General features: G+C 44.9%; 1 protein-coding gene across 1 annotated transcript in view; it reads left to right on the top strand.

The window, feature by feature from the left end:
* Nucleotides 1-406: 406 nt before the first annotated feature.
* Nucleotides 407-22521, top strand: part of LOC144710374 (ATP synthase subunit B) — a 48068-nt gene continuing 25953 nt past the window's right edge. Inside the window, exons 1-8 of the mRNA XM_078584115.1 lie at nucleotides 407-596; nucleotides 8665-8727; nucleotides 8800-8842; nucleotides 11844-11986; nucleotides 15929-16030; nucleotides 16117-16212; nucleotides 18322-18416; nucleotides 18541-18622. Of these exons, the coding sequence (XP_078440241.1) occupies nucleotides 477-596; nucleotides 8665-8727; nucleotides 8800-8842; nucleotides 11844-11986; nucleotides 15929-16030; nucleotides 16117-16212; nucleotides 18322-18416; nucleotides 18541-18622 (744 nt within the window). The 5' untranslated portion in view covers nucleotides 407-476. The remainder of the gene's footprint in view (nucleotides 597-8664; nucleotides 8728-8799; nucleotides 8843-11843; nucleotides 11987-15928; nucleotides 16031-16116; nucleotides 16213-18321; nucleotides 18417-18540; nucleotides 18623-22521) is intronic.

Raw genomic sequence — 22521 nt, forward strand, 5'->3', positions numbered from 1 at the left:
GCCCAAAATGGCACCACCCAAAAATAATTGGAGATATGCCCCTTCGATTCTCTCTCCTCCATATTTCCCTAAGAAAAACCATAGAAAATTCTCCACCATGTCTTTCCCGTCACACGTGATGGTGACGCTGTCCGGTGACGGGGATGTGACAGGATGCCGCAAAGAGGGACGCGCAACGCGAATGTGACGGGTTTTTCCAAATTCTGTGGACGTGTGACGTCTGGGGCGTCACGTCTCGGACGTGCCGTTGTAGTAGCTACTCTGGAAAGCCAAGCTGATAGCTAGTCGGTACACTTATGTAGATAGCATATGAGCTTCATTTTCAACAAATAATTGGCCAGTATAACTTGCTTTTTAACTGCATTGAAAAATTTAAAAAATTTGAGGCTATTTTTCTTGGCTCGGCAAAAGCACAGTGGACAGTTCGCGCGCGTCGCAAGTTCGAGTGGACTGGAGTAGATCGGCGAGTGGTGAGAATGGAGGCGCTGATGCACCTTGAGAGGGTTCAGAGCAGTTTATCTCTCATGCAGGTCGAAGGAATCTCGACGGGGGAACCAGATTCCGATCGCTTCGTCGCTGAGTTCCTCCTCTTCATGGTTGATTCTCCTTCTTACAGTTTCCTTTTATTCTGCCAGTCGTCGGATCAATCTGCCTTATTTAATTTATGGATCACCCGTCTTAAAAAATTCCCTTTGTTGGAGGTTTAATGCTGCTGCGGTATTTTCTTGCGGTGAAAGAATGACTCCATTCCTTTTTGTTTGGGCGGGAAGAACGATCTTTAACCTGTTGGAGCTAAAAATTTGGGTGTTTGCGTCGGCAAATAATTTCAAAAAGTAGAACGATTTGTACAGATGCTCTTGCCAATGTTGCTGGAGGGATCGAAAATTACCCAGATGCTGCGCCTGAAGGAAGCTGTTGTCTAGTCATATACGAGGGCCGATCTGTGTTTCCTGCAAAAAGTATTAGTGAACTCGACTTCGGGATTATCATCTGTTCCTTTGGAATTGTGACCAATTTTTCTTCTGATTCCACCTTTGAAATCTCCAGAGTTGAGTTAACACTACTACAAAACTTTACAATGCCTGGGGTTGTCAATACTTGAAAGCCTGGATGCATGGATTCCTAAAAAGCCAGGAATGTAGCCAACAATGAAACTCTAGCATCTTTCATTCTTGGCTTCCAGAAAAAGACTTGCTTGGTTCACCTTGAAACTCTCTTTGACTCTGACCGTTGAAAAACTGAGGAACATTCAGTATTCTGCGATCTTATATCAAAGGGAAGAGGACAAGAGAGAAAGGAAGGAACCAGAGCTAGGAGGAGGGTGATTCTTTCAAAAAGAGGCCCTTGCTGTAGATCGCTGTTAAAGTATTATATAGAGAAAAACATACATTTAAAAACATAATCAGAGGCTTTGGTACGATGTTTATGCAAGTTGAGGTGGAGGTGACTTCATGTGATTGTCTCCAGTAGTGCTTGTCTGGAAGAAGAAGCAGACATGAATGGTGATGCTGTATGACAGAAGATGCCGGAACTAGAAGGGTAGTGCATGGAACCCTATCGTTCTTGAATCCTATCTGTCTTTTTGGGCACATGAGATCACTTGAAATTCCTCTCGACTCCCAGGACTCTTTCATGGAACTCCAACAATTTCTCCCCCTCACAAGCCAAAGGAAGGGAGATGATGCTCCCACATCCATAGCATGAGTTGTTGAAACAACAGAATGATTTGAAATTTTAGTTATTTCACAGAACAAACAGTCGTACATACTGAACTCATCATGGCACCTCTCAATTCAACAGTCTCTCTGCGGCTGAAGAATTATTGTGTTCTTTGGCCTTCATAGAAACATAGATAGGGTCAACGATGGAACAAAAAACAATACTTGAGGAAAACCCAGAGACATGAAAACACAAATTCTCCTGGATTCTACCAGAGATAGCACTAATGCACAACAAGCAGCTGTGATGCCGGACGTCGTCTTAAGACGTTGTCCGATCAACACCGAGTATGATGGCTTGGTGCCGATAAAGGGTAGGTGGTATCGAACGTCGATGGTGTCGTCATCCGACGGATAAACTCCAAAGGGTAAGTGTAACTACGATGCAAAAATGAATGTCCTACGTGTCGTACGTGCAGGCTCCAACTCGAGGGAAGGCGCCGAGCTCCAAGCTTGGACGGGGTCGCAGGGTGACGGCGACGAGGGCCTCTCGAACCTTGTCGGAGTGACGTTGGCGCCTACGGCCGAGCGGAATCTATCCGTTGGGCTTGCACGTAATGGACGTACTCGTCCGTACTGGAAAGACATTCACGGAGTCGTAGTTTTCTCTCAATTTGACTCTCTCACCTACCTAGCCCGAGCGCAGTGGAGTCGAGATGAAAGTATACTGCAAAAGGTAAATAAACGAGCATCGGGAGAGGATGGCGTGCCTCTTCGGCGTGGCTTGTGGTGCAGAATTTTGTTGACGTCAGCGGTGATTCGGAGCGGGTGGAGCGGAGAGACGCCGGAGGGCAGACGGTGGCTCAACGAGCAAGATGATGCTGGAGCTATATGACAAATTTGAAGATCCAGCAAGAGAGGATGACAGAGGTAGAGAAGAGAAAAAAGGTTAACACTTTCACTAAAAAAGGTCAAACTTTACAATGGTACATCGCTTAGATTTATAGGAGCCGTCTAACGGCTAATTCTCCAACGGCTAGTTAACGGCTAGTTTAACTAGCCGTCAGCTGTCGTCAGTGGGCCCGATAGAGCCCGATAGGGGATCTAACAGGGCCCGATATTGATGAAGGAGGAGCCCGATTCACCTGCACCTTTTCAGCCCATATCTTCAACACTATACGTAAAGGTCAGAGGAGAGGAGACGAGGAACTACCCACGATGGCGACGCAGCTTGAGCAACTCTGCCGGCCCCGTCCCGGCTAACATAGAATAGTCGATCCGGGCGGGTCGTCAACAGGTGCGAGCAGTAATGATCATTCACCCGCGGGTTGGTAGTCCCGGTAGTGCAGATAACCAATGGCGAGTCCAGCCATCCGGTACCAGCAGCTCGTGATTCACAACCCCAGGTCAAATGAATTCACGATCAGGTTGGTTTCCGATCATTTGAGTCCGACCAGACCCAAATCCCCAATCGGCCGATCTCTCGACCAGAAGAGATTCCCGAGTGAACTGAATAATTGGTCGAAGGAAAATCACATACTGGAAGAACACGATCAGGTAAGACTCCTGGTCAATTGGATCTCCGACAAAGTCCACGGTCAAAGAAATTTCACGATCAGGCCTGGACTCTGACCAGGTGAATTTCCAGACCGGCTGGTCCTGACCAGACAAATTATCGACCAAGTTGAGCTCCGGCCAAGAGAGAGAGTCCGCAGTTGATGGGTTCCCGTCCAGAAAATTTCACGCTCACTACGGCCGGCCGAATTCCAGGCGATGGCGATACTGGGCGACGATTCGAATTCCTGGAAGCACAAACCTGGAAATTCACCCCTTGGGAATCCTCAGGCCAAGGGCAGAGATCCAATTGGGATCTCAATTTGCTAGACGACTAAAATCGGGGCGGTGAGTTCGCCCGTTGACCGGCGGAGGCCGGCAGGGCGGCCGAATTTGCAGTGGCTGGATGAGGGTTCTTTCCCGGCAGAGGGATCCGAGGTAGAAGACTGGTGAGGGGGAGAAGGGGTAGGGGAAGGTCGGCAGACCCCCTATCTCCCTTACCTCCGTCGGCAGATCTTCCTTCCTGACGTCTTCAGCAATCCCCTCTCTTCCCCCTTTGTTGATTTTCTCTATGGAGGGGGTGAGACCAAGAAATTAACAAAATGATTCTTCTTACTTCCTGGTCAGATTCTTTTAGGGTGCTCCCTCTTCCCTTATAAAGGGGAGAGGTCAATGGGCCCCCAATTGGGTCAAAAAAATGAGAAAAAGGGGTCCATTAAGGGGGCCCTTATATAATGGCTCCCCTCATTACAAAATAGAAGGGGAAATAAAGAAATAAAAAGAAGAAAAGAAAACAGAGAATACTTGGGCACAAGGGAGGGGTTCCAAATTGGCTAAGGATCCCTCCCCGTGACGACGACGAAGGAAGTATGGGATGTGTCGCGAATGCGAGGAAAACACTATGAGACGAGAAAACATAAAACACGAGAAAGAACGAAGAAAAACAAAACGCGATAAATCGAGCGATTTCACACGATCTTTGACGACAGTGGCAGGCGGCGCAGACGACGTCATCGACAATCTTCGATGGCGTGCTCAGAGACATGAAAACAATACTTAAGGAAAACCCAGAGACATGAAAACACAAATCCTCCTGGATTCTACCGGAGATAGCACTAATGCACAACAAGCTGCTGACTTAGAGAAGCTCAAAGAAGACATGGCAAAGCAAATGGGCATGCTCAATACTTCATCTCTCGTCACATCTGGTAAGTGTGCCATCTCTTTTGGACTTCTCCATCCTAATATTGTTCCAGGATGGCCTTGGATACTGGATACTGGTGCCACCAACCATGTGACCCCGTACAATGATAAATTTATCCACTACATTAAAAGTGATGATGGAAAAAAGTTTATCACTGCCGGTGGAGGTTTTCTTCAGATGGCTGGTATGGGAGATGTAAAGCTGGATGGACTGGGAGTCATTATGAATGTTTTACATGTCCCAAAGCTGAAAACCATGCTGTTTCCCCTCAGAAGTTGGTTTCTGATACGCGCTGCTCAATCATTCAGAATTCTGATGGATGTTTCTATATGAAAAGGTGAGGAAGAAGCCCACACAAATTAGAGGCAATGGAAGAATGATACTTCTGTAGGAGACAGATAAAAATGTTAGGACAAATATTAGAGGCGCGATCGGGCATCCTTGCCTCACCCCTCTTTGTGCTTGGATACTCCCACCTTCTGGCCTTTCGTTCACCAACACTGAGAAGGGTTCACCATCACTTAGAAGAAGTCTGATGTAATACATCTCTTCACCCACATGATCCATTCTTCAGGGAAACCCCTCCTCTTCATTGATGCCCACAGGGAGCCCTAATCTATTGTGTCATATGCCTTGGAGAAGTCCACCTTCCACATGAAACCCCTGATCCCATGTTTCTCTCATGTAACTAAGATCTTCCCCGCCGCAACGGCGTTATCGGCCAACAAGCAGCCCAATATAAATGCTGATTAGGAGGGTCCTATGTGCTCCCCGATCACCTTCCTCAACCCATCCTCCAAGACTTTTAGCAATAATTAATTAAATGGAGTTGGACAGTGAAGTCGGTGTGAAATCCTCAATTGTGTCAGCGCCTTGTGGCTTTGGTAGGAGAAACATGTATGTTTTGTTTATTCTCTCCATACATCCGGTCCCTTGGCGAAATTCTTCAAGTGTAGTCAGCACCTTTGGCCTCACCAACTCCCAACACTCTTTTTAGTAGAACATTGACAGACCGTCCTTGCACGTCGTCCCTTTGCCGTTTAGCCCTTTCATTTCCTCCTTGACCTCTTCATCTGAGAAAGGATGGATCAGCTCTGCTCTGTGTACTAGATCCAGCATCCGTGCTCCCCTACCCATCACATCCATCGATAGTGTCTTCTCTTCTTATAAAAGGAGCAGAAGTGTTCTGTGACAGCACGACCCACTGACTGTGCTCTGACTTGCTCCTGGTCTCCCATCTTCAGTTTCCGAATGATGTTGGTCCGTCGGCTCCCATTTGCTGCTAGATGGAAGAATCTTGTGTGCGTCCCCTGCATGTGGACAGAGTTGTATGGACCTTTGTCACCAGTCCATCTTGAGCTTCTTATCTTCCTCTGCGACCACACCCCTCCACTTCCTTTGCTCCTCGCTTCTTCATCTTCTAATTACCTTGTGTCCTCCAGGTCATCCAGTTGTTTCATCCTGCTCAAGGTTTCTCTTCTGGTCTGCTTTCTGTTCTCATATATGTGCTTGTGGAAATCCGCAAGGTGATATTACAGAATTTGAATTCTGGTGCTATCTCCGATCTGAGTCGGGTTTGTGCTGACCACTTTCTCTCCACCTCTCCCTTGAAGCCAGCCTCTTGTCTAGCTTGAGATAGGCCTTCTGACCACCTTGTTTCCCGCCCAGAAAATTGGGGTATGGTCTGATATTGGACTGGGGAGTGATTTCTCATCTGCTAGTGGAAACCACTCAGCCAGCTCTATTGAACATAAAACTCAGTCAGTCTCGGCATCCTGTTGTAACTAGGGATTCCCTGTTGTAACCAGAGTTGTATGGGACATTCCCTGTTTGGCGTCGAACGAACGGTGTTAGTCGATAGGTAAAAATTCTTGTTCGTGTTAGTGTTCGGTTCATTCGGGTTTGTTTGCGAACACTACCCACTTTGAAATACGGTCAAAAAAACTGTAGTATCAGTGAAATAGAGAGTGAGAGACCGAGGGAAGGGGAGAGGAAACGAGAGGGGAGAGGGGCATGGGAGGGGGGGAGGGAGAGAGAGAGGGGAAGGGGAGCGGTGTGGATGGGGGCACGGGAGGGGGAGCCAGAGGGGAGGGGGTCATGGGAGAGGGAGAGAAAGAGGGGGAAACGGGAGAGGGGTTGGAGAGAGAGAAGGTGGATGGGAGAGAAAGCAGGGGAAACGGGAGAGGGGCGGAGAGAGAGAAGGGAGACGGGAGGGGGGGGAGAGAGAAGGTAGAGGGGAGAGGGGGCCGAGAGAGAGAAGGTAGAGGGGAAGGGGGTGGAGAGAGAAGGTAGAGGAGAGGGGCCGAGAGAGAGAAGGTAGATGGGAAGGGGGCAAAGAGAGAGAAGGTAGATGGGAGAGGAGGCAGAGAGAGAAAGAAGGGGAAACGGGAGAGGGGTGGAGAGAAAGCAGGGGAAATGGGAGAGGGGGTGGAGAGAGAGAAAGCAGGGGAAAGGGGAGAGGGGGTGGAGAGAGAAGGTGGTCAGGAGTGGGGGGCAGGGAGAGAGAAGGTAGATGGGAAAAGGGGGCGGAGAGAGAGGGGGGGGGCACGGGACAGGGGGGCGGGAGAGAGGTTAACAGGAGCGGGAGATAGAGTGAGAGAGAGGCCATGGGAGAGGGGGCGGGCGAGAGAAGGGGGACGGGAGAGGGAGAGAGAGGGCGAGAGAGGCCGCGGGGGGGGGGGCGGGCGAGAGAAGGTGGACGGGAGAGGGAGACAGAGAGAGAGGGCACGGGAGAGGGGGGCGGGGAGAGAGAGGGGGGCACGTCCGCTCGGGAGAAGGGGACGAGAAGAGAGAGAGGGGGGGCATGGGAGAGGGGTCGAGAAGAGAGAGAGGGGGGTATGGGAGGAGGGGGTCGGGGAGAATGAGAGAGGGAGGGGAGAGTTGGGGGCAAGAGGGGAGGGGGCACGGGAGACGGAGGGGAGAAAAAATATTACTACTATTATTATAAAATAAAAATATTATTACATTGTAAAAATCATTTCCTCAGGAATGCCACCCGTTTGCGAACGGTTCGTCTGTTCACGGACCGCTCAGGAACCTGTTCGGATCAGATTTTTCCCGTTCGTGTTTGTTCGCACGTTTATGAACAAACGAAACATTTTTTCTCATCCCTAGTTGTAATCGATTGTGCTTCATCATGTGTAAATAAAGCCGGTGGTCCCCATCTCATGTAGTGATGTCTCTGTAATGATAGCCCAAAAATCCTCTGATTCAGCATCTCTTCCTCCAGTGTCTTTCGGTAGGTCCCTTGCTTCTAACGTCACATTAAAGTCACCTCCCATCAGTATCAGGCATTCTTTGAATGTGCCCAATAGATCAGCCAGCTCTCTCCAAAGCTTGCTTCTCTGCATGACATTCGGAGGACGGTAGACCGAGACTAAAACCATCTCAAAACTGTCATTCATACGTTTCAACTTGATTGCTGCAGCAAACTGACTCGTCCACATGTCCATTTTGGAGAATATAGCCTCGTTCCATGCCACCACCACACCCCCGGACTGCCCAACAGCATTAACCACAAGAAAACCCTCAAGGAAGCCTCTTCCTGCTGCATTCCACTCCCTTCACTCACACCTTTCTAGCATGGTTTAACAAAGTCCTAACCACCAAATATTATTTTTTTCCAAATGACAAATGACAAAATGTCACTGGTCGGGTACCCCATCATCTCTGGCGTTGGTCCGTAACCTTTGACTGTGGATGGTCTGGAATCCAAATGCTACCTGGATGGGCTCTGTTTTGGATGGAAATGGTATGGGATGGATTTCCTATCGTTTCATCTGTCACGTAACAATTCCGGGAGGGAGGGAGCAGCAGAGCCCAGGGATGGAAGCAGGTAGGAGAGCAAAGAGTTGGCCAGGCAAGAGGGGGGGGGGAAGCTAGATGCTCATTGGGAATTCATCTCGAAAAGTATTCTTTTTTGAGCCATGATTTGTCCTGTCCAATGATCAATGACAGAGGACAGTCCAAAACAGAAGGGTACTGTCTGGCACAGAACTAGTTTGAGACAGGACCAGTAAGGCTTGCCATTCAGTCTCGTCACATCCATCCCTTTGTTGCTCCTAGTAACCATCCTGGAACCCTATTTCAACATATGGAGACTCTATTTACAACAGAATTCATAAAATTTCTCCATTTTTCTTTTTAACCATCTAGATTTATGTCAACTCAGGTGAACAATATCACTTTGTATCTTTCTCTGGCCATGTGTACTACTTTCTAACTAGGTTATACTATGTTTCTTTTCAGATGCAGCAGAGATCTGTAAATTATGACAAAGCATGCCAACTGATCTGCAAATATCTGCCAAAGGTGAATTTAGGCAAAATTTTTTACTCGTGCATTGTTTATGTTTCCATAAAAATAATTATCACTCATTTGTAGATTTCTGTACTTTTAAAGGAGAATGCGGGTGGTTCTAATGAAGGTAAACCTGACTGGACTTTCTTTTGAAACATAACCTGATTGGACATTAATTTAAAACTTTTGCCTTAGTATGGTATTACGTTGTGTTGGAAAAGGATCAAATGATGGATTTAATAAGACATGCATTAATAGAAGCCAAGGTAATGGAAACTGAACAAAAAGCCCATTTTTGTTCACACAACCCCTCAAAATGGTGAATAAGGATAAGTGACTGAGTAATCTTATGTGCCAGGAAACCTTTGTTTCACGTCTCCCCTCTTATTTATTGGTTCATTTATTTCTCGTGCACACCTGGTAAAGACTAGGAATGGTGGTACTGTCAGCACCACCTCTTGGTTACCTGTCTATTTTGATTCAATATCCGATAAGACGATCAGGTAATCCAATATCCGGATGAAATTGAGATGATTTCACATATCGGTTTTTGGATATTGGACAAATATTGAACATCTGATTTATATTAGGTGTCAGGACGGATGCCTTCAGGCTCAAGACATCAAGGATGTGGACACCGGATATGGAGAACCGATATCTAGACATCGAAAACCGATATCTGTGCATTGAATATCCAAACCAATACCTGGATATGAAGAACCGATATCTGTAGAGTATTGATATCTTGTTACTGGTTTATATTTTTAGAAGGCATTGTATCATATGGAAGAAATGTTAACGAAAAAATGGTATAAATACTTCTTATTTACTGTGTAATAATATCTCCACTTTGAAAATACGTGAAGGGCATATATGACTAGTTATTGGATAAGTATACAGAGGGAGACTGTTCCGGAGGGCGGAAAGGACACAGCACGTGCTGTTTAAAGAAGCATGCACGGCTATAAATAAGGGGGGAGGAGAGAGAGGAGGTAGTTACGCGGATTGAAATTCCCATTAGCGGGAGTGGGAGCTGGAGCAGTCGAAAGGCACGTCCCCAAAGACCAGGAGATCTGATCTCACATTTTCCTTTTTTCTACATTTATTCTATGAACTGTGAACAGTGATGAGAAGGCGAGGAAGGAGCCCACCAGTCTTAGCTGCACGGCTCATTAGCTATTTTCACTTCTTACTTCACTCTATTTGCATAAAGTGGCAGATAGGGGGTTACAATATTTCACAAAATACCCCACAAACTCCTGAATGGGCATTCAAAATCTGTTGCCTAAGAACTCTGCCCTTCAATGTACTTTATTGGCAGCTTGGAATTTGAGAGCTGGATGTAGGACTATGAAATAGATAATTTTCCAATGATGGTTGCGCAACATTGGCCTACCCTGATGATGTGGTATCTTTAATGAATTGGCGTGACCACTGGAGTGTTTATCTAACTGATGTGGCTCACTCCACTGACATAGCTCAGCCTTGAGATGCAACTTGGCTTACTGACATTGTTCAGCTTCCTGATGGAGAGCAGGCTATTGGCATGGAACCTACTAATGACGTGTCTTGTTCTACTGACACAGACTGTCAGCTGGTGTGGCCTTCTGTGCTGATTTGGGATTGCCACTGATGTGTCGTTGCCAGTGTGGTGGTGGTGGTGCTGCTGATGTGGTTCTGTTGCTGTGCAGCTATGACACAGAGCTATTTGATACATGGCACTACCTACTGTCTTAGTGCTACTCCAGCATTGACGAAGCACTTTGTATACTGACCTGCTCTCTTCAGGCACTGAGGTGGTATTCCTCTGTGACCGACATGTTGTAGCAATAGGACCCATTTTGCCCTCCTTTGGCACTCAAGCTGAGGTAAGTTTGTGGTCTTTCTGCCATCCAGCCAGTCTACCTGTGGCCGAATGGCAGCTACCATTGGAATCTTATAAAATTTGTCTCAATACGAAGAAGAAGTTCTATTTAATCATTCACAACCTCAAAGTCATGCTTGTTAATCCAAACTGTAATTTATTGGGAATGGTCCTTCTAGAAACATTTAATAGAGAAGAATTTTTTTAAGAAAGTAGGGAAGATCACCCGGAAGCATTGATCAACCTGATGTGATTAATATATATGGACACTATATACATTGGATGACCTGAAGTCTCAACCCCTCTCTTTCCCCCCATTCCTTTACAAACCAATATCAAACAGGCTCTCCACGTTATGTGGAATGCTGTCCGTAGAGGTTTTCCTCCCCTAAAAACTGATACGGTCCCTATAAGGATGTTTGAAAGAAGAAAGAGAAGAGGACAGAAAGATAGGGGCCAGCTGTCGCTGAGCTGGCAAAATAAATAACAGTTTCTTGAATAATAGTTTAGAAAGGAAATAAAGAAAGCGGTGGTTATAAATAAAGGGGACGGGAAGGAAAAGGGGCACGGAGGCTTTGTTGTTTTCTGGGAGCTGGCTATTCTTGAGGAGAGAGGGCTGCATTTGGCGTGAGTCTCTTCAGGGGTCGTGGCTGCAGAGAAGAGCGAAGACGAAGTTGGGTGTTCATATACAACAAGGGCTAGGAGCGTGGATCCGATCTGTAAGTACCATTTATCAGCAATTTCTTTACCTTTTGATATGGAAGTGTATCAAAAACCTCCCCATTATGTCGGACCAGAAAAATTGTGCCTCTCCACTCCCTGCCATCTTGTGTCTCAGTCAGAGGTCTGAGATGTAATAGGGGGTGTAGGATGCTCAGCAGCATCTCCACTCTCTGATCTGGCAAAGGGCCCTCCAAGATTGAATTTCATGTTCTAGAAGAAAAAGTAGTATTTGAAAAACTGAACACTTATATTTCTTCAACTATGGGTCATCTTTTTTCCCTCAACTATGTCCAGTTTCTCTTGTTATACATTCTTTTGAATTCTGCTAATGTTTGTGGCATATAAGTTCATTATAGTATTTTCCAGCGTCTAACTTAATTTATGTTAATATACATAGGACATTTACGTCACTTATTCGGGGTCAGTCATGTATTTTTCATGATCTTTTTATATTATTAATGTTGGCTTGACAACAAATTTGGGGTGATCTTCCCTCATTTGATGTGTTCTTCTTTTCTTGCTTGTTTTAATCTGATTGCAGTTTTTGAGGGAAAGAATGAAAAGTTTCAAGGTGATTTCTATCTTAAAAAGATGGGAAATCTTGTCGCACCAGGTATTGATGAATGGCAGCCAGCAATTGGTCTCTCTGCAATGGAGAAGGCAAAATCTACGCTTGAGGATTTTGTTAGTGCTCCTCACCTGATTTTATTTATCTTTCTATTCGTGTAATATTTGGATGTCTAAATGTACATTATTGGTTTTTATGATGATAACGAAGATTCAAGATGTGAACATAGAAAGTGCATCTTTGGTGGGATGACTTCAAATAAGACAGTACGACATATTTCAACTCTCCCATTCAAGCTGGAGAATGTATATTGTCCAATCCCTGCTTGCCTCACAACACTTAGCATGTTGGAGCTGACAAGCCTTTCCCGAAAACATCACAATGCTGTTAAGATGAAGGAAAATATTTGGTGTAGAGCTGTCTGTTTCAACAGTTTTCTTAATGAAGTGATGAGCCACATGCTTGGTGCTGTCATGTTTCATTGGATCTTGAGCGATTTGATATTTGTTTTTGAAAGATGATTTAAGGTGGTCACCCGACAAAACGGTAACCACCCAAATCTTAGCGTTGTGGGAAAGTACTCACCGACTGGCATAATCACTTTGTTCCTGCAATAACACACTAGATCTGATACTATCAATACATTAGCATCTCCTCCCTATCACAGGCCATCCACAAAGATTCACTTTGAATGCAGCGGCCACTCATAGACTCCCCCGCCCAAGAAACAGCCGCCTTCCTGTTGATGGTCTTCTTCTCCCCCCTCTTAAATATTTGTAGTCAGATAGTTAGGTATTTCTTCAATTATCATGTGCTTTCGCATGCAGCTGTTCATTACCCCCATCTAAAATTTCTGGCGCCTGCTTCTTTCTATTTTTCAGTCTTTTCTTTCGGAAAGTGGTTGTTAGTATCATAGCAACACCACCCCCACCCAACCCCCCCCCCCCCTTCCACTACCACCTTGTATCAAGGGTGGAACTCTGGAAATTGACGTCTGATGGTGGATAAGGGCTCATAGGAAGAATCTGCAATTGGTAGGCCTTTCCATCAAATGCATACTTGCACATCCACCAACTTTTTCTCAAGCATTCAGCACTTTCTCTGGCATCATCAGTCACTCTAACTGTTCTGATAACTGAGGAGAATAGGTTGAGCTTGCTTATTCGCTCCCAAAGCCTCCTTTTGCTATGAGACATGAAGGACTCGGCGCAATCTGGAGTTGGCTGGATGATCTGGTTTATAGACAGTGATATCCAGCTTCTTCTTTACTGTATAAGGTCCAAAAAAGTTAAGGGCTAGCTTCTCACTCACTCACTTCATAGGATGGTCCGAGTCTCAGATAAACCTTATCTCCTTCAGGGACTCACAGATCTTGTCTATGTGTCTTCTTTGGTCTTCATAATTGATTATGTTGTGACAATTTCTGATTCAAAATGATTAGCATTTGATCTCTCTTTCTCAGCAGACTGTCCATTGACTCAATTATGGAGGATTCTGTCGTATAATGTACACCTGGGGCAGATCCCGTTCATAAGTCACAATAAACAGAGTTGTCTTCAGAGGAGAATGATACATGGTGTCATATGAGTATTCATCCCGGTGTGACCATTTGGATTACATTTTCTGTCTAAAAGTGAAAATTTTTAAACACTCTTTCAGACACCTTTGGCCACTTCTGTTAGACCATCCCTTTGAGGACGATTCGAGAATGTCACCTTGAGCATAAATCTTCCCAGAGCAGGTGGGGAAATATATTACCTTGTTCTGAGACTATTGAGGTTGTAATGCCTTGTAGCCACACTACCACTTTCTTGAACTCAAATGGATGCTTCAATGATTAAAAATGATAATGGTTAATCTATCCACAACCACCATCATGCAGTTGAAGCTGTGTAACAGTGGGAACCCCTCAATAAAATCCATTGAATTCTTTTTCGCAAATGCGTTCTGGAATGGGTAAGGGTTGAAGAAGTCCGGCTTGAGTTTATGTTGATACTTTGTGAGAATGGCAAGCATGACATCTGTCCACATTCCGCTTGACATCTTCCTTCATGTTTTGCCAGTTTAAATCTTGGAATACTCTTTTATATGTTTGTTAATACCCTGTATAATCCCCCACAACCAAATCATGATAATCTGTTAACATCTTCTCCGTTAAGGCAGAGTTTGATGATATTATGAACCTGCCCTTGTACAGTAGAGTCCCATTGTCAAACTTGAATTTTGGGTGGGATTTCAGGCTCTTTCTTTATTTTAATAATGATCAGCTGGAGCTATTCAAAGGTTTAAGACCCCTAGCTTTCTAGGAGGTATCCCTGTATTTCAATATGCAGATGACAGAGCCTTCTTTCTGGAGGGATCGGTGGAGGTATCCAAGAATCTCTCGACCTTCCATACCTCTTTGCAGATTGCTTGGGACTTCACATCAACCATGCCAAATCAGTTTTCATCAGCTGTGGATTCTTGTCAGATGAGGAGTCTCTATGCTCCAGGGTCTTGGGGCTGCCAGGTGGAACATTGTCCATAAGGCGGCCTAACGTTAATGGGGGCCACCTCAAAGCGACAGACAGGTAGCATGTCATAGAGACGATGGAGCGCTCACCATCGAGATTGTCGCCTTAGACACGGGCTCCTCTGGGCTCACGTGGACCATCAGGCTCCTCTGGCTCAGTTGAGCTTGCCGTCTGGCTCATGCTGCCTTTTATTAGGAATGTCCTCTGGGGTTGGGGGGGGACAGCAGTGGTCGGGAATGATTGGTGGGGTTGTGGGGGGTATGGAATGTCTCGGGGGATGAGGGGGAGGGTTGCGGTCAGGAATGCCCGGCGAGGGGTAGTTGGGAACGTGTAGGATCATTTAGATGCATGTGATATCTCGAAAGAAGAATTATCAGCTGTATGAATTTGTTCACCCCTTGACATATTGATTAACAAAAAGGAATGACTGATCTTATGCTGATCCTCTTAGTGTAGCTTCAATGAATAATAATTGTAATGCTTAGCCTTGAAACCAAAATTCCTGGCTTTGCTTAAAAAAAGACTTTCTGAATCCACAGAAGCTGCTTCTTGGCCACTTATTTTACATGGAAGGAGAACTCTAATAGAATGAATCTGTCTAGAGGTACTCTGCACGTCTTTTTACTGGCTGCAATACAAAGAAACTCAAAAAGAGCAGTATAGGACTTAAACAGGGATGGCCCTTTCACACAATAGACAGCTGGAAATCTGACAGGTCTGACAAGAAGCAGATCTGTCTAGAGGTATGTTGCCCGTTGTTTTACAGGATACAATAAAAGGAAACTCAAATGGAGTTGTATGGGCCTAAACAGGGATGTCTCTTTCATACAATAGACAAATGGACATTTGACAGGTCTGAGAAAAAGCAAATCTGTCAATTAGCATGACAGAGAGAAAGTTCTGCTACTCTAACAGAAGGTGTGTCCAACTAATCCGATGTTTTTGACTTTCTTGCAATTGTTAGATAGCTGTGATGTTGTGTTGCATCAACCAAATGGATGATGGGCTTTGGCTCATATCAGCTATCCAAGGGCATCATCATCTGCCATGAATAGTTAACTGAAAGAAAATATTTTCAGGATGCAGCTAGGATTAGCTGATGACTCTGATACCTTGTGATATCCAGGTGGGGACAGAAGACAAAATGCTGCAAGAGTCATTAGAGAGGGCAGAGAGTGAGAAGAGGAATAAAATGAACGCCTTTGCTCTTTGGGGTGGAGTAATAAAATGAATGACAGAGGAGTGGAGATTTACAAGCGCCAAACAACAAAGTGGTGTTCTAAATGGGTCGCCATCATTTTATTCTGTGGTTGACCTGTTTATTTTCATGTATCCTCTATTCTCATGAACAAATTCCTTGGTTGAACCCACATATGTTGGTGTCTGTTTCTTTTTCTTATCAGAATATTAATAATAGCGCTTGTAGAAACATTAGTTTAAGCTATTTCCTTAGTTGTTGTCTAATGAAACAGATTTTTCACAGAGATTACAGTTGCGTCAGTAATGATGAATTTCTGACGAGTGACCTATTTCATTAAAATACAGTGCAGGTCTTATTTTATGTTTCATGGAATGGATTCCAATAATCCTAATCAAATTTTCAAGTTTCTACCAGTTCTTTTCTTTACAGAGAGTTACATCTACCAGGTGACAATGAGACAGATCTTTAAAATGTACAGTTTCTATTATTGGTTGTTATTTAACTCACATGTGCTTGATATTATTTCCATAAGCTGGACATTGTCAACGAGAATATTTTATGCTCATCTGTGGAGAATGCAAACCGCCCAGAAGAATCTAGTGGTGCCAATAACTGCTCTAATGAAACGGTAATTGGCTTCATATGACAATATCTTAGTTATATCTGTTAGCCAGCTGTCCTTATTTTTGTTTCATCTTTCATCTATAGAAGGGTGAGTGATAGGTTCTATGCCAAGAAATACATCAGAAGAAGTAAACATAAGGCAGGTCGGCGCCTAGTTGACTAGAGGCGTTTGACCCAAGGTGGACCAAATAAAGTGGGAGGACTAGCTCCCTATAAATAAGAGGGCGATCCAGGCATGAAGACTATTCGGTATTTTCTTGAAAGTCGACTTGGCGGTTACAGCCGAGAGGCCGAGCCAAAAGGAGGGAGTTCCCGTCCTGCTGATCGGAGGGAGGAGCTCGACTCGTCGGGCTGCCCGGGGAGCTTGGGGAGCAAGCTACCAGCTGAGGATCGCGAAGGCGCCATTCGCCAGGATCATCACGATCCGGAGGAGCATCGTCGAAAGAGAGGAGTGCTGATCTACGAACATCTGTATCGATCCACATTGACGATTGAATTGAAGAACTACAGATTTGGGAAAATTCATTTACTCTATCTTGATATAATTGCATCGTATCAGTGAGTCACTTATTCTCTCATGTGAGAGAATAAGTAACTAATGACAGATGGGCCCTGCCCACTTAACTGTACCAGCTGGCATTCAAATCAGCGACAAATGAGTAAAAATGTATATCGATTTTCATTTCTACGCCTCAGCCCAGAGGAGGCATATGAGACACGATGGAGAGCTACATATGAAGCTCCATCATGGTTCCAGAGCAGGAGCAGATTGAGTAGAGTGGTGTGACACGCTGCCTCCCAGCTTCTGTGAGCCCCTTCACTGTTCTTTATTCTTTCTCCTCCATTCTTTCTCTTCCAGCACGTCTCTTGCACAGTGTGAAGGGGGGTGCTCGGAGTCCACGATGGAGACACGAGAAGACTCACCTGCCACTATAGCTCGAAAAGAGATGGTGACTATTGTTCTACCTGACATGCCCATGAAGTTTGATGGGAGAAATGGGTCTTTGTGGAGTAAGCATGTGGAGCCATCACTGGAAGCAAGATTTCTCTCAGATCATCTTACTGAGGACCCAGTCGAGCCTGGGCATCCCCATTAGAAGACCTGAAAGTCTGAAGAATCTTTGATTCATCAATAGCTTCTAGGAATTATGGCCAGCTATATGGCAGACAATATTCTGTACGTTGATAATGTGAGCACTAAAAGGTATGAGAGCATGAAAAACTGTGCAAAGCAGCGGAATGATTGGAGATGTTACGATCTGATGGTCCAAGCTGCACAAGCCAAACAAGGGGATTGGACTGTGATGACCTTTACATGAAAATTAAAAGCAATATTTTGGGAGATAGATTGGCCAGTCGATAACCAAAACTTGAGTGAACTTAAATACACCCTCATCCCGGAGTCTGCGTACATTCCAGCAAGAGACATAAGGAGGAACATGGACAGAGGGCGACTGCCACAGCGGAGAACTTCGAGGTCAAAGTGAGCTGGGTGGTGGTAGTGATGAGTCACCGCGGCATCCTAGGCTGAGTCCTCACTTTGACACTTACACCAACGTCTCGAGGCAGAGTGGTAGCAAACGGGAATTCACAGTGGCAGTTGAGGAGACGGTCCATGGCGGTGCTCGGTGTTAAGGGTTTGGTGGTGCATGAGGGTCTGGGTTCAGATGATGTGTTCGGAAAAGCCTTCCTGGGCCTCAGTTCCAGCGGCTGGTGTCCAAACTAGGCATAATAGATTTTCATACCAAGCTTGAGGACAGGTGTCAGCCAGACGTCCATATTTTTGCTTCATTTTTATATGTATGCGGGCCATCAACTATAAGTGGACCCATGTGAAAGACTTTACCGTTAAGTCATTTATTGTGTCATACGAGAGAATGAGTAACTTATTACAAATGGGCCTAGGCTGCTTAAATATACCGACTGGTATTTACACCAGCTACAATGAGTAAACATTTATGTCTTTTTCCATTTCTAAACCCTAGATATGGTAGAGGAGGCTCCAGAGACAGCACAAGAGTGTTGTTTGGGGAGTATAAGTTCTAACAATATCGAAGAATAGGGATGAAAAACCTTTGCACAAATTTTCATTTGATAATTTACTTTCATACAGATTTGGAGTAAGACCCAACCTCATTCAGAAGAGAAATTGATTTCTTTCAACCCGCTGCTTTTGTTACTGCAAGGACTTGGCCTGCTAACAGAAAGGTTAGTCCTTTTTTCCACAAGATGTTCTTGAAAAATGTGATTTTCACTCTTTCTTCCATGAGATACTTCAATCTTATCTATCATAGATATATTTTTCAATTAGCTACTTGTTTCCATGGGTTAGGATTGAAGCAGAGTTGAGACTGGGACTTGAATATTGGTATCTGGAAAGGAAGCTTTGTCTTAGTTTAGCTGCAAAATCTGAGGTGATACATCTTATTTCAGATCCTTTTTAGTATATTGATTTTATCATTCTTAATATATTTTGTCGATGGTATTGTACTTGTTGCCTCATAGTTTTTTTGTAACTGGTGGATGGTGAGGCAGGTGATGTGACTTTCAGGCTTATACAGAGAAGCTGATGAGATAAATAGGCTTACGTAAAGGCTAACTGTGAAATGATCATCAGATCTTTAGATCATATAAGAAGAATCAGCCGATACAATCCTCAAACCTATCTAGGGGTAGTCTCATCATGTCAGCCCACAAAGACATTCTAGCCATTTGGTCATTGTGTATTTCCTTTAAATAGGAATGCCTTCCCCTTAGGAGGGCAGCCATGAATAATGAAGTAAGGTCACTTGTCTCTCCTCTCTTTGTCTAAGTCCTCTCTCTTCCTTTGAGATCCCTGTCCCTTGTTATCATCTCTACCTCACCACATCTTCAGCCGTCTCATCCCCAGTCGATCCCTACTTTGTCTGTTCAACCCTCCTCAGAGCATTTCCATTTCTCATTTGTACCCTGGGAACTTCTCCTTCTCGTCTATCCTCCTTCCTTGATACGAGCATACATCCAGGAATGTATCAGATTATAAGCTGATAAGCAGTCCTACAAAGGAAGGGTGATAAGTAAATCACTGATTTAGGATCTGCTGGATGAGTGAAGGACCTGGTGTGGCAGGGATAAGGAGAAGCACCTTGGAAGGAAGCTGAATGGATAAACCTCTGCCTAAGGCTGGTATTTGGCGAAAAAAATTATTTAGCAATACTATTGTTGGCTCGGTACTTCTGTAATTCCTGCTGGATCAGCAGAATCCAAAAGTTGATGTTTCCAGTGAAATTGATGTCGCTGCCTACATCATCAGTTAGGTATTAAAAAGACATTCTTACAAGGACCTTTGAAGTAGCAGATTCATATAGACATTCCCCCAAGCTGTTGAAACCAACAAACAAGCATCCTTCTTGTGCATGGCCTGAATGCCTGACTATTATGATCCTTGGTTATCTTCAAATAATTGAGAATCACTATCTAATTTTACAACTTATGGCAAAGGACATTTCAATGCCCCTCGTTTTTGTGGATGACAGAATATTTCTCATTCCTGACAGAGACGACATGGCTTCTAAACGTAATAATTGGCTACTGATTTTGAGATCAAACTGATTAGTAATTTATATGTTTTCTACCGGTAAGTGGCCTTTTCTGGAGAACCAATTTTCCCATCTTTACACAAATGTAAAGTTGATCCACTAGCTCTGGATTCTGCTCATATTTTGGCCCAATATGATCAGATGGCACAGAAAGAAGCATTGAGTATTGAGCCAATCTACAGCGGAATCAGAGGTTAGATCTTGGCGGAAGTAATGAGCAAAAAGTTGTGTGCTCTTGTTTTTTTTTTTTGTGAAGAAAATAGGGCAGACCACCCTGAACCGGTGGCCCACCTGATGCTATTAAAAAAACAAAGTCATGTACACATCATTTACAGATATGACTGCACGGCCTGCTTTTATCCCTCTACCCCCCAAAAAGATACTAGCGCCTCAACGTCAAATATGACACTCTCGACTGATGCCTTTCCTCTCTTGAACACTTCGTTTCGGTGCAACCATACCACCCACAGTACTGTGAGAATTCTCCCCAACTCCATTCTTCTTCAGTATCCACCCGTCGTGACTGATGCCCAAAAATTGTCATCCTGAGGAAATATTCACCCCTGAAATCTGCTGTGAGGCCCATACTCCTTGAGCGAGGTGACTTGTGAAGAAAAGGTGTGAGCAGTCTTCCTCGCCCCTAGCGCACAAGGGGCAGTCAACGGGCTCCGCTGGTGCCCACCACCTCCGATAGACCCGTGTGACAATTTTCCGTCTCCTCAATGACCAGCCAAAAATTCTCACTTTAAGAGGAATCTTTAGTCTCAGCATTATGTGACATGCCTGACTGACTTCTGGGTCATCTCTCGCCACCCCTCGAATCTTCAAGTATGCATCCTTCACCGAGAAAGGTGGCCCCTGCCATACCCATCCGTCTCGATAATCTGCTGATGGGCTGAGAGGTAGGAGGATCTCCTGCATTCCCAACAACTCCTCAAACCGGAGGTCTGATAATGTCTCTGAGAGGGTTGGAACCCAAGTCCCGTCCCAACATTCGCTGAGTGTGGCAGTTGGGTTCCTTGCTAGAGCAAATAGTCTGGGAAACTTCAACTTCAAGGGACCTTGTTTTGACCAGTTATCATGCCAGAACCGAAAGCCTTCCCCATCTCCCAGTGTGGGGTCAAATAACTCACGGATGTGAGGGATGATTTGACGTAGGCTGTGCCAAAAAGGGGACTCCCCCCTACTTCTTACCCATCGCCTTTGCCACTAATGCACCGGATCCCATCAGAACTCCGAAGTTAAGCGTGCTTGGGCGAGAGCAGTATTAGGATGGGTGACCTCCTGGGAAGTCGTCTTGTTGCACCCCTTAAAAAAATTGTGCGCTCTTGTTGCCAGGCGATTTTACCATAATAACTTGATTGCAACAAGTCCGAGTTTAATCAAGGAGAGGGTAAAGGCAATGACTGGCACTCCACATGTCCCATTCAACTATCAATGTTCACATTTTTTTTCAAGAACACTTCATGGTTCAGATCGTTTAATGGCTTCTAAGTACTTTCTGGAAGGGCAACATCGATGGACTGACTTAGATTGGGAAAGTGGAGATGTATATTGGGAATAAGTTATTTCACTTTCTTACCTGTGTTATTTGTCTAGAATGGCCTTATGGGTTAATTGATCAAGCAGAAGAGGTTGTTTTATACTTGATACTTGTTTGTCTTTATTAGGAAAATGATACACTAAATGAATGATGTATTTTATTTGTTGCTTGTGAAACTTCCTAAAGAGCTATGATGGCCTCCATCTAACTATTTGATCAAGCTCATAGAACCTTTGGTTTATCTATTTAGCATTTGTTTTGTGACTGCATAGAGCGCTTGCCCACATTCACCAAAAAAGGGGAGCACACAGATGACGATGCCGATAGCGGAGCGCAGCACCAAGCTGTCACAAAAAAAGGCCAAATGGTGACAGTGACTGTGACATCTTCACTCCCAGAGATCAGAAGTGAGGGCGGCAATACGCGCCGAGGCATCGGGGCATCCCAGCTATTGAGGAGACTCACAACAGGAGATAGCAGAAGATCCAAAGGAGTGGTATACAACCGGGGAGAACTGCTACCATGGGACAAGGGAGAAAATGGGACAAGGGAGAAGGAAGGGCATGGATAAAGGCCACCAAGGGTGGTCAACTTAGGACAGTGGAAGCAAAGGCAGCTGGGAGGGGTGGAAAAAAAACAACGAAAGCGTATGCTTCTTTGCAGTGGCAATTGGGTATTAAATGAAGTGCGTATCCTGGTATATACACGGGCTCCAGGATGGGAGGTGGCATGGGGTTGTGGGAAGAGACCACGCTGGAAAGCTGTGAGATAAGGGAGTGGAATAAGGTGGGACGTGACTTCTAGAAGGTTGTTTGGCAGCGAATGAAGTGGTGCATATGAAAGGTTTGGTGGTTGCATTGAATAACACGGAATTCTCTAAAGAAGATGCATGGACAAGGCATTACATCGCTGCTCTGAAGCTGAACCGGCGCCATGATGGCCTCGAATAGGTGGTCATACCAGTTTACAGCACCATTTTACCTGCTTTAAGAGCTCTACATTGGGGTGAGCTAGATGGCATGGTAGCCGCCTTCCTGGGGCTTCCCCTTCTGTTTGAGAGTGACTTCAATGTCAAATACAGATATGAGACCCCCCTAATGGAGCTGGGGCCTGAGATCCGGTTTTGCTAGAATTCTGGTCATTTATTTCATATGCAGTGCAGCAGGAAATGGACCCTAGGGACTGTGTTTTA

The sequence above is a fragment of the Wolffia australiana genome, chromosome 12 (assembly GCF_029677425.1).
Source record: "Wolffia australiana isolate 7733 chromosome 12, ASM2967742v1".
Lineage (NCBI taxonomy): Eukaryota > Viridiplantae > Streptophyta > Magnoliopsida > Alismatales > Araceae > Wolffia > Wolffia australiana.